The sequence below is a fragment of the Ustilago hordei genome (genome assembly GCF_900519145.1).
Source record: "Ustilago hordei strain Uho2 genome assembly, contig: UHO2_contig_09, whole genome shotgun sequence".
Classification (NCBI taxonomy): domain Eukaryota; kingdom Fungi; phylum Basidiomycota; class Ustilaginomycetes; order Ustilaginales; family Ustilaginaceae; genus Ustilago; species Ustilago hordei.
Genome location: NW_024545280.1, coordinates 550,362 through 563,124, shown reverse-complemented (window position 1 = coordinate 563,124; position 12,763 = coordinate 550,362). Strand labels below are relative to the sequence as shown.

The following is a 12,763-nucleotide window of genomic DNA, read 5'->3' as shown; positions in this document are numbered from 1 at the left end:
CAAGCTCAGATGGTTACCACTCAGGGGCTCGAGAGACAGGAAGTCGACACAGGTCATGAGGAGGAGGAGCAGTGTCGAAGGAGTCGACACAGGTCATGGGGAGGAGGAGCAGTGTCGAAGGAGTCGACACCACTCAAGAGGCACAGGGGTGCCAAGCAGGAGAGGCCCCTGAGCAGTACTCGATGAAGAAGGTACTCTCTGGAGAGAGAGCAGGAGCAGCATCGCTGGCAATGCTGTGAAGAGGTATATAACCATGCTTTCTCATCATCATAGGTCGAGTGGATCCCCATCCACTCTACTCACCATAACTAGTTATCACTTCAGCACAAGTATACATTAGTTTCAGTCAGCATAGCAGCAATCTATCAAGGTTGCTCCTCATCGTAGTGTGTGTGTTGTATCACCACTACCTGACGTCCGAAGGCGCCCATAGCAGGTTAGCGGTCCGGATATAGATAGAACCGAAGGCAGTAGTCCACTGCGGTCCGGGGATCACTTCAAGCATCAAGTCAACACACTGGACACTCGTGTTGACGCCACCAACCTTATCACCAACACCATCAACCTCATTATCATCGACATCACCAATCTCATCACCAACACCATCAACCTCATCATCATCAACACTCGCACCAGACCTTGGTGTCATCATAACATTGATATTGATCGTGCCGAGCTACCCCTGAACGGAGTGTCCACAGAGGTCAGCCGAAACCTACGATAGTATATACAACAAACGCCACCTGCTGTCACTGCACAACTTGATAGTCACCGAGTATCTCGAGACAATAGCTGTCGCACAGTTTGATAGTCACCGAGTATCTCGACAGACCGACCTGGGTTTCAGGCGCGAGACCCCTGACACCAGTTTTCACATAGATGCCTCCAGTGATGATGACTGAAGAAGATTTCAAAAATCTGGGGTACACAGAGGAAAATCTGTTTGACAAAGTGGATGAAGAGCCATTAAAGGAAAACATGGATATGGAACTAACCTCAGAAGATGAATCAAATGGAGGAACAGCAAAATTGACCAAGCACAAACCAGTTGTCAAAACCCAGATTGACAACAAACTTTTTGGACTCATGGTGATATGTCCAGAACAGAGGAAGAACTTCAACCCAACCATTTGTGAAGCATTGGGTGGAGAGGACAGGAAACATTGGGAAGAGGCTATGTGAAAGGAGTTGGATGGATTAGAGGCAATGGGCATGTGGGAGATCACCAACCTCCTGAAAGGTGTAAACACTGTCAACATGCATTGGGTTCTCAAGATCAAGACCAACACAAACCTCATACCAACAAAGTTCAAGGCAAGAATTGTAGCATGAGGCTTCCCTCAGTGGGAGGGCATTGACTACAAGGAGGTGTTTGCACCAGTTGCACCCATTCAATCTATTCAAAGAGTGCTTGCCATTGTGGCAGTGCAAAATTGGGAAATGGATTCTATTGATGTAAAGCAAGTGTACCTCAATTTGACAATATATCATGATGTGTACCTGAAGCCTCCAATTGGAACCAAAATACCACCTGGAAAAGCCCTGAAGGTAGTGAAGGGACTGTATGGCCTGAAACAATTGGGCTGTGAGTGGAATATTGAGCTAGATTTGCATCTCCAGACAATTGGATTTCATTGCATGCCAAGCATGCCATGCTTATACTTGAGAGGAACAGGCAACAGAATCACAATCATCACAGCATATGTAGATGATATGTTGATAACATTGCCCAGTTGCAGTGAGGTGGAACATACTAAGTGAGAGATCATGGACAAATGGGAGACAGAGGATAACAGCAAAGTCAAGGAGTTTTTGGGGATCAAGATCACTTGGGACAGGGGGTGGAGGAGAATATCTCTGAATTTAACCACATATGTTAAGGCAATGGTAAGCAAATGGTTAGGGGGAACAACCAAAAAATCCTGGATACCCATGCTGAGCATGGCAAGCATTGCTGGAGGCAAGAAGTGTAACCCTCAACAGACAAAGCAATACCAAGAGTTGGTTGGTCAACTATTGTGGGTGTCCAACACTGCCTGACCAGATATTGCTTTTGCAGTGGGGATGTCAGCATGATATATGCCAAACCCAATCGACAGTGCATGGAAGGCAGCCACTCATATGGTGAAGTATTTGAATCAGACAAGTGGATACCAGTGGCATTTAGGAGGTGGATCAGGCAAACTTGCAAACAAGCCAGTGATGACATATACCAACACAAATTGGGTGTTGGATCCCACAAATGGGTGGAGGAGTACCTCAGGGGCAATAACATATGTATATGGATGTCTGGTCAGCTGGAAGTCTCACATCCAGAAATGTGTGGTGTTGTCTGCAGTTGAGGCAGAATGAATTTGTCACTGCATCCAAAGCAGTATGAGAAGCATTGTTCTTCTCATATTTACTTTGGGATCTGGAGATCATGGACTTCTGACCAACACTCTACACAGACAGTCAGGGATGTATCCAGGTAAGTAAAGACCCAGCCAAACACTGGAAGTTGAAGCACATTGACACCTGATAACATTTTGTTTGGGATCACATACAAGAAGGTGATGTAATGATCAAATTTGTTGGAATGGTGAACAATGTAGTGGACAATTTGACAAAACCTTTGCAGGGTCTCAACACCTCTCGATTAGCTAGGATGATAGGATTGGAGATACTGCCAAGGGGGGGAGTTGAAGATGTGTGTCATGGGCCTGAATGTGCAGGAAGCAGGAAGACCTGCTAGTTCATATGAAGGGAGCACAGGAATCAGGGGATCAGGCAGATCATAGGATTTGCAGCAGAATTCACCAATATCTGCAGTAGAATTGGCTCTATGACAGATCTCAGTGAGATCAGTATGAACAAGGATGATATCACAAATCCTGCTGAGATCAGTAGTAGGAGAGGTCATATAGCAGATTCTGCAGAGATCAGTGACAAGGATGTTTGTACAATGAATTCACATGCAAGGAGGACCAAGCTCACAGGTGAGGAGGACCAAGCTCTGCCAAGACAGGGACCAAGCTCAGTAAATTGCAGCTGGTTACCACTCAGGGGTTCACAAGATAGGAGTCAAGAGAACAGTAGCCAGTTAAGAGGAAGGAGAGCTGTGTCACAGACACCAGCATGTAGCTCATGAGGAGGAAGAGCTGTGTCAAGGAGGTCGACACGCAGCTCAAGAGGGACAGGAGTAGTGTTACAGGGACTCCTTCATAGCACTCGACGAAGAAGGTGTCAGGGGTCTCGCGCCTGAAACCCAGGTCGGTCTGTCGAGATACTCGGTGACTATCAAACTGTGCGACAGCTATTGTCTCGAGATACTCGGTGACTATCAAGTTGTGCAGTGACAGCAGGTGGCGTTTGTTGTATATACTATCGTAGGTTTCGGCTGACCTCTGTGGACACTCCGTTCAGGGGTAGCTCGGCACGATCAATATCAATGTTATGATGACACCAAGGTCTGGTGTGGGTGTTGATGGTGATGAGGTTGATGGTGTTGGTAATGAGATTGGTGATGTCGATGATAATGAGGTTGATGGTGTTGATGATAAGGTTGGTGATGTCAATGATAATGAGGTTGATGGTGTTGGTGATAAGGTTGGTGGCGTCAACACGAGTGTCCAGTGTGTTGACTTGATGCTTGAAGTGATCCCCGGACCGCAGTGGACTACTGCCTTCGGTTCTATCTATATCCGGACCGCTAACCTGCTATGGGCGCCTTCGGACGTCAGGTAGTGGTGATACAACACACACACTACGATGAGGAGCAACCTTGATAGATTGCTGCTATGCTGACTGAAACTAATGTATACTTATGCTGAAGTGATAACTAGTTATGGTGAGTAGAGTGGATGAGGATCCACTCGACCTATGATGATGAGAAAGCATGGTTATATACCTCTTCACAGCATCGCCAGCGATGCTGCTCCTGCTCTCTCTCTCCAGAGAGTACTTTCTTCATCGAGTACTGCTCAGGGGCCTCTCCTGCTTGGCACCCCTGTTCCTCTTGAGTGGTGTCGACTCCTACGACACTGCTCCTCCTCCTCTTGACCTGTGTCGACCTCCTGTCTCTCGAGCCCCTGAATGGTAACCATCTGCATGCTCCTTGAGCTTGGTCCTCCTCGTGGCTGTGCCTGCTCCTTGAGCTTGGTCCTCCTCGTGGCTGTGCTTGGCCCTCCTTTGCATGTGAGTCCATAGGAGTCCATGGTCTCCATGGAGACTGCACTACGACCATGCTCTCTACTGGTGTCGACTAGGTCTTCGATACCTGTGCTCCTTCCATATGAACCCATGACCCTCCTGCTTCTTGAGCATCCAGGCCCATGACAGAAGGTACACTCTGGAGAGAGGGAGTTGGAGCAGTGGCGCAGGTGACACTGCAAAAGATGTATATAAGCATACCTTCTCGTCATAGGTGGACAAGTGGATCCTCATCCACTCTACTCACCATATTAACTAGTTATCACTTCAGCATTAAGTATACATTAGTTACAGTCAGCAAGCAGCAATCAAGTAGATTGCTCCTCATTGAAGCACATGTGTCATATCACCACTCACTGACATCTGAAGGCAGTTCATAGCAAACCAGTGGTCCAGATTAAGATAGAACCAAAGGCAGTCATCCACTGTGGTCTGGGGATCACCTCAAGCGATAGTTGACAAACTGGACACTCGTGTCAATGCCACCAACCTCATCATCAACAATATACTCACACCAGACCTTGGTGTCATCATAAGTTCACATTGTTATTGATCATGCTGAGCTACCTCTGGACAGAGTGTCCACAGTGGTCAGTCAAAACCTGCAATAGCATTCATACAACTACAGATTTGAGTGAGAAAAGTAATATGTCAGGGGTCTCGCGCCTGAAACCCAGGTCGGTCCGTCGAGATACTCGGTGACTATCAAACTGTGTGACAGCTATTGTCTCGGTATCGGTGACTATCAATTTGTGCAGTGACAGCAGGTGGCGTTCGTTGTATACACTATCGTAGGTTTCGGCTGACCTCTGTGGACACTCCGTTCAGGGGTAGCTCGGCACGATCGATATCAGTGTTATGATGACACCAAGGTCTGGTGTGAGTGTTAATGATGAGGTTGATGGTGTTGGTGATGGGATTGGTGATGTCGATGATAATGAGGTTGATGGTGTTGGTGATAAGGTTGGTGGCGTCAACACGAGTGTCCAGTGTGTTGACTTGATGCTTGAAGTGATCCCCGGACCGCAGTGGACTACTGCCTTCGGTTCTATCTATATCCGGACCGCTAACCTGCTATAGGCGCCTTCGGACGTCAGGTAGTGGTGATACAACACACACACTACGATGAGGAGCAACCTTGATAGATTGCTGCTATGCTGACTGAAACTAATGTATACTGATGCTGAAGTGATAACTAGTTATGGTGAGTAGAGTGGATGGGGATCCACTCGACCTATGATGATGAGAAAGCATGGTTATATACCTCTTCACAGCATTGCCAGCGATGCTGCTCCTGCTCTCTCTCCAGAGAGTACCTTCTTCATCGAGTATTGCTCAGGGGCCTCTCCTGCTTAGCACCCCTGTGCCTCTTGTCGACACTGCTCCTCCTCCTCATGACCTGGTGTCGACTCCTTCGACACTGCTCCTCCTCCTTTGATCAGTGACAGTTCCTTTGGCTCTTGTCTCTCGAGCCCCTGAATGGTAACCATCTGCATGCTCCTTGAGCTTGGTCCTCTTCGTGGCTTGTGCTTGGCCCTCCTTTGCATGTGAGTCCATAGGAGTCCATGGTCTCCATGGAGACTGCACTACGACCATGCTCTCTACTGGTGTCGACTAGGTCTTCGATACCTGTGCTCCTTCCATATGAACCCATGACCCTCCTGCTTCTTGAGCATCCAGGCCCATGACATAATAGAGATGGCTCTACTACATATCTCGCCAGGAATTGCAATACCACAAGTGCTGTTGCATAACTCGACAGAATTGGTAATAGTATCGATACTACTACCGATCTCAGGTTTCAGGTGCATGACCGCTGACAATGTGTTGGCATCTCAAGAAGAATGTACAAGCTATAGCCAAGACACCAAGGGGCTGAATGTGTGCATAAGTGATGAACACAATAAAGCACATGAAGGTTGCCATAACAACAGCTCAGGGGCATTGCAGAAAACAGCAACACAGGGGGTTATGGAAGAGGTGACTCATCTGGCTTGGACATGATCAAGGGTAGCAATAGAGTATATATATGTGCTTGTCATTAGGAATCAGACTATAGGAATATTAAGCATTTCAAGAAGTTACATGTCTGTGGTAAGAGAGCCTGATAGTGGCCCCTGGAACAGCATATGCTCATTGTCATCTTCAATTCTATTCCTTCTTTTTCGGGATTCGGATGTTTTTTAAAGCTCAGCCGGGCCCCACACAACAGGCAACAGGCAACAGGCAACACCATCAACCTTGGCTCAACTAGACCCACATGCCATCCTGCAACACTCGTCCAAACAGCACTGCTCGCTCAAGATCGCCATCTCGAAGCATGGCCTCAACCTCAACGATCGGCGCAAATCCAAACGCAAACGCAAACGCAAACGCAAACGCAAACGCAAACGCAAATGCTGATAACAGCAAGAACGGAAAGCGTGGAAAGGATGGGAAAAGAAAACGTGTCTCTCGAGCATGCGATCAATGCTTTCTCAAAAAAGACCGTTGTGATGCACTGGAACCACTGTGTACATTCTGTTCTCGACTTGATCGAAGGTGTACCTACGACAGACCCGAAAGAAAGAGGGGGCCTATTCAGGGATTGAGGCCGAGACTGGAAGAGCGGATCATAAGCTTGGAAACTGTTTTGGGCTTTATGCTTGCCCATTCTGGTTCGCATATAGATGCATTACAACTCAAGCAGTGTAGTGGGGGAGAAAGAGTTGGTTTCCGAGAGGCATGGCTACAGAGCAAAGTACGGAGGCAGCTGGAATCCGAATTTGGCCTTGCAGATGGTCTCGCAATGCATCCTACCACCACTACAATGGGCAAAAAGCAAAGTACGAAACAAGAAGAAGAAGAAGAAGAAGAAGAAGAAGAAGAAGGAGAGGAAGAAGAAGGAGAGGAAGAAGGAGAAGATTCAGACTATAGCCAAGTGGATCTTTCTCTGCCTCCCACACACCATCGGCGCATGCATAGAGTAGAAGAAGCAACTTGGCCGAACCAACTGGATGAAATGCTAGCGGAACTATCATCTGGGCAAGGTGGAAGCTCACTAAACAGAAGCCTAGTGCCAAGAGGGACGGATGCAAACGCAGCGCTAGGTGGATTTGAAATCCAGTTCGGAGGGAATGAGCAAGATGAAGATTGGGTTCGAAGCTTTGTTCCTCCTAAGGGGAAATGGAGGCGGGGATCAGAGATGTGCAAGTAGTGATCGCGAGAGGGATACGAGTGTAGGCTAATCTCACACCGAAACAAAGCGTTTGGCAGAAATGGGGTGGGTACTGGTACTGTTCTTTTATGCTAAAGGTATAGTTGGATGTGTGAGGTCTGGAGGGTGGTGAGCAAGGCGGAGGATTAAGATTGAGCGAGTTCTAGGAAAGCCTTGCATTCAGCGGCGTTCATCTTGTAGGCCTCGCTGTTGTCGTCTGGGAAAGAACGATGGCGCACTGCTTGGGTGTAGGCTTGTACAGCAGCGATTCGAAGTGCGCCGATGGAAGTGGTTGAGGGTTGACTAAAGTTTCTTACGAATCGGGGTGGTGTTGGTGTGAGCGAACTAGTGATCGGCATTGTTGCCACTTGGCGCCCTGTCTTGACTTGCGATTGCGGCTGGGAAGGAGCGGGAGCCAAGGCAGCCAAGACATGGGCAGCACCAGTGAGATCGCCAATCATATCATTCATGACCAAGATCTGACCATCCGTCTTACTGCCTGCACCAATGCCAATGGTTGGGATGTGCAGTCGCTGGCTAATAAGCTCTCCGACACGGGTGGGGATGCATTCCAGCACGATGGAGAAAGAGCCTGCTTGCTGGAGAGCGAGGGAAGCGTCGAGCATGTCTTTGGCTTGGTAAGCAGTCTTGCCCTGGACACGATAGCCGGAGGTGGAGGCTACACGTTGGGGTTGGAGGCCAAGATGACCCATGACCGGAATACCGTGGTGGGTAAGGCGCTTGATGAGGGGAACAAGCTCATAGGAGCCCTCGATCTTGACGCCGTCGACACCGGTTTCTTGGATGAGGCGAACGACAGCAGCTACAGCGTTATCGAGCGAGCCAAAAGTGGCACCGAAAGGCATGTCTGCAATGACAAGAGGCGGTTGTGGCAGGTCTACATGCTCGAGGAGGCTAGCAGCGTAGAAGAGGGGTGCGTCGAGACCGCGTTTGACCGCTTTGCAGTGGTGGATGATAGCATCTAGGGAGAGAGGCTGGGTAGAGGTGTAACCGAGAGCAACATTGGCGAGCGAGTCACCGATCAGGCAGAGATCAATGTCCGAGGAACGGATGGAGAGAGCGGTGGGAAAGTCGTGAGCTGTGAGACAGACGATGGGAGTGTTGTTGGCTTTGAGCGATTCCAGGTCGGCGATCGTTTTGCTGCGTGGTGGCGAGGGGAGCGAGGTCAAGGCCTTTGCAGCGACGGTGGAAGCGGATGAGGAGGCAACTGCATCAGCTCCAGCAGGCCACCAGCTTGAGCGAAGCCGGGAGTGGCTCAACTCTCGAGCTTGACCAGGAGTGCGCCGACTGAGCGGACGAGTGCCAAGAGCCTTTGCAAGGGTAGAGTAAGAGCAGGAAGGAGTCGATATGATTCCACCTCTGCGTGCCATGTGTTTGACGTGGGCCGTGGAAGCCATCGTGTCTATTGAGGAAGAACGAGGTGAGAAGCGGATGCTTGGATCCAGCTTCGGTGCTTTGGTCCTTCTTGCAAGAGTTGCTGCGCCGTGAATGGTGATCGAGAGGAGACAAGATCGAAAGGAGGATGGATCAATGGTATGATGAGATGGTATGATGAGATGGTACGATGAGATGGTACGATGAGATGGTACGATGAGATGGTACGATGGATCTCTTCCTTCTTATCCATTGCTTTGCGCTTTTATTTTCCTTCTTTCGCTCTCTCTTTCATCCTTTCTTGCTGCATCGAGGTCTTTGTGCTTCTCAGTGGTTCCATGTACTGGCGCATGGTCTTTGTGTTGGATCGATCAAGCTGCTAGGTGACAGTCGAGTGTGTTGCATTGATAGCCAGCGCCGTCGGTTCATCTATCTGCATGCTATCCTTGCATTGTTCGTCATCTCTGCGCAGACCTTTCTCCGATCCGCTCCTCCCATCCAATCGCATCTCGCTAACACCATCCTTGCGCATCCTTTCCTCGTTGAGCGTCGTCGTTGCAGCTTCCGCCTTTCTCGCGCTTCAGCACACAATCACAATCAGTGCATCCCTATCCGTCATGGCCGATTGGACAACAGTGGACTACCTCCACTCACCAGGCTATCGTAACAATCTCACGCCATCGCAGACATTGGCGCTCTTGGAACTTTGGCGACGCTTTCTCCGTCTTTGTCAAGTCGCACCGCACTCTTCTGACTCGATTGGTGCAGCTCCTGCTCCTTCTCCTGCTCCTGCTTCTGCTTCCAATCAGAATCTCGAGCAGCAACATGTTGGTCATTTGGAAGAGAACAAAGAGATGCAAGCTTTCCTCCTCGAGCACGGAGGAGCAGCATTACGTCGCGAGTTCTGGAGCATTGTCAAGGGAGAACATCCGGATGCTTACATGTTGAGATGTCTTCGAGCACGTAGATGGCATGTGGATCGTGCATTGGCCGTCATTGGCTCAACGTGTGCATTCCGCGTTCAATACGACGTTTCAGGCATCATGAAGCAGGCCGAGTTGGGTCTGACAAAGACCAGAGGTGGATTCAACATGATGAACAATGCCATCTCCTACGTTCAAGGTGCAACAGCAGCAGGAGAGCCGGTCTACTTTATCGACGTAGCATCCCATTACTCGTCCAACCAGACAGCACAAGAACTCAAACGTGCTGTCATCTTGCTCCAGGAGTCTCTGCAGATCCTTATGCCTCCGCCTGTCGAGCGCAAAGTGGTCATCTTCAACCTCAACAACTTTGGCATTCGCAACATGGACTGGAGCATTGTTCTATTCATGGCAAAGACGCTCGAGTCCTTCTACCCAGAAACCTTGGCCAGAATCTATGTCCATGGCGCACCTTGGATCTTCAAACCCATCTGGAGCATCCTCCGTCCCCTCCTGCATCCCCTTGTTCGAGACAAAGTGCACTTGACATGGAACGTTGAAGAGCTCCAAGATCACGTTCCAGTGCAACACCTCCCCAAAGCTTCCATGCATGGCAAACTCGACTGGAGCTTCTCATATCCAATACCGCACGAGGAGGAAAACGATATCCAAAACGACATCCAAACAGCTCAACAAGTAACAACGCTCTACCACAACGCATGCATCCAGTTCGAACACTCCACCTATGCCCTTGCCCATGCTTACCGAGATGCTGCGCTGTCCGACGCAAAGGCAACCACCACCACCACCACCACCACAACAACAACAACAACCACAACAACAACAACAACAACAACAGCAGCAGCAGCAGCAGCAGCAGCAGATGAAGCATTGGTGGATGATGACGATTGGGAACCAGAAGGAGTTGCCCGTTTGCGTGCGAACCGTGATATCTTGGCGACAAAGGTGCGAGTTGCATGGCTCAAACTGAAACCCTATGTCATCGGTACACTCAAGTACGACCGTTGGGGAGTTATCGATAAAGAAGGCATCATCCGTTGGAAGTACGATACGCTGGATGGAACACACGAAGAGCAGGTACTGGGCGAGGCAACTTCACTTTCTCAACTCGAACGAAATCTTGCCGAACTGGACGCTTTCCATTCCCACAACACCAGCAACAGTACTAGCAACAAGAACGCTTAACCTCCAGTCTCTGTGTTGACAGAAACAAGACCTAGTTCGGCTGATGGGAAACATGGGAAACGCTAGAGATGGCAATATCCAGGTAGCTTAGAGGTTCTATGATGTTGAACCTTTTCAGCTAAAACACTATACTATATTGACATAGCAGAACAAGGTAGCCGTAACCTTGAGCTCTCCGCTTGATATCTATATACAGTTGTGGTACATGGCTGAATGCCGGAGCATTCCACCTCATGACCAAGTATCTCAACGAGCAGAACCCAGTAGTCGCCCATCTCCGATCAGATCCGCTTTCCCCGATTCATCTTCAGATCATGCCCTACTCGATCCTCACCTTCAGCACTCCCATGCCCAACAGTCAGCCCGGGTGGCATGTACAAGTGAACTTGGCATTTGTATGAGTTCCCAGTCAGAGTTGCATGCTCGGGGAAGCTGCATGCTTGGAGTAAAGGTCACCTGCTTCTCAGCAGTCATGTGCCTGAATCCCTGAATCTATTGGAAAAGTTGCTTCTGGTTGATATCAGTGAAACTGATTGAATAAGCTCCTTCAATGCTCTAGGATTGCAACTGTTGATGAGACAAGAACTAAGATACAGTAACAATAAAGAGTAGTAGAGTGGATGAGGTTCCACTCGTATGCTATGATCAAGTGAAAGTATAGATGTGTGTCTGTACAGTGTCACCTGCAACACTGCTCTTCCTCTTCCTCTCAAGAGGTCTATTGTCACAGGCTCTGCGCAGACACATGAAATGTGCCATGCGCACAGAATGCGAAAATGGCCGAGTCGAAGGGTTCTGGTAAATCTCACTGAGGCTGCTTGAGTTGGAAGCTCCTGAGGGGTTTCACTGAAACTGACCAGAAAGAGGCCGCTCCACCAGTTTCGCAGGTGTCAGGGGTCTCGCACCTGAAACCTGAAACCTGATATCTGTAGTAGAACTGCTTCTATTACAGATCCTGTCGAGATATGTGGTAAAGTACTGTGTAATATTATTTTGGTTGAGATCTGTCATAGAAGGCCTCTATGACTTTTCTTGCTCAAATATGTGATAGATTGATTGCTATTGCAGGTTTCAACTGACTGTTGTGGACACTCTGTCCAGAGGTAGCTCAGCACAATCAATAACAATAGATGTATTGTAATGACACCAAGGTCTGGTGTGAGTGATGTTATTGTTGCCAAAACAAGTGTCCAGTGTGTCAACTGAGTGCTTGAGGTGATCCCCATGTCACAGGGCCAGTGCAGAGATCATAAGCAGACATACTGCACAGCCACTGAAAAGAGATCAGTGCACAGGAAGTGGGACTGGTTGAGACCCAGGGGCTCCAACCAATCTCATTGAGAATGGTCAGACAGTGAGCTGGGGTGAAACCTCATCAAGAATGGTCAAGACAGTGGGACCTGGGAAGTTTCACCAAGACTGGCCCAAGATGAAGCAGATCAATTGGCCCCACAATGAGATGAGGATGCTCCATCAAGACCATAGGGCCAGCCACTGGGAACAGGGGACAAGAGAACTCACCACCTGATGAGGTGGGAGGAAACCCCTGAGCACAATGAAGTCAGCATAGGAGGATCACCACCTCAGCAAGAGGTGTAGGAGCAGGAAGGACAGGAATGTAGTAGAAGCCAGATAGACAAGGGTGAACAGAGAGGCCACACCCCTGCAAGGAGGGAGGCCATGGTGAAGTCAACACCATGTCACAAAGATATATATACACCCCTCCATCATAGTGAATGAGTGGATCCAGCATCCACTCTATTCTTAACTAAACTATACTCTACTGTAACATATACTTAGTTGTTCCATCACCTAGTGCAATCACAGGCCATTGCTACTAATCTGAGCAGGT

General features: G+C 48.9%; 3 protein-coding genes across 3 annotated transcripts; 2 read left to right on the top strand and 1 right to left on the bottom strand.

Annotated features, from left to right (window-relative positions):
- Positions 1–6,451: 6,451 nt before the first annotated feature.
- UHO2_04534 (uncharacterized protein) lies at positions 6,452–7,387 on the top strand (the record flags this gene model as incomplete). The annotated part of the gene is made up of 3 exons (XM_041558526.1): positions 6,452–6,509; positions 6,546–7,061; positions 7,089–7,387. 3 exons carry the CDS (start codon positions 6,452–6,454, stop codon positions 7,385–7,387), a joined length of 873 nt encoding a protein of 290 aa, XP_041414460.1.
- Positions 7,388–7,533: 146 nt separating this feature from the next.
- On the bottom strand, positions 7,534–8,805 carry UHO2_04533 (uncharacterized protein; the record flags this gene model as incomplete). Its single annotated transcript, XM_041558525.1, has 1 exon — positions 7,534–8,805. The coding sequence occupies one exon, from the start codon at positions 8,803–8,805 to the stop codon at positions 7,534–7,536; it is 1,272 nt and encodes a 423-aa protein (XP_041414459.1).
- Positions 8,806–9,399: 594 nt separating this feature from the next.
- Positions 9,400–10,911, top strand: UHO2_04532 (uncharacterized protein; the record flags this gene model as incomplete). Its single annotated transcript, XM_041558524.1, has 1 exon — positions 9,400–10,911. One exon carries the CDS (start codon positions 9,400–9,402, stop codon positions 10,909–10,911), a length of 1,512 nt encoding a protein of 503 aa, XP_041414458.1.
- Positions 10,912–12,763: the final 1,852 nt, after the last annotated feature.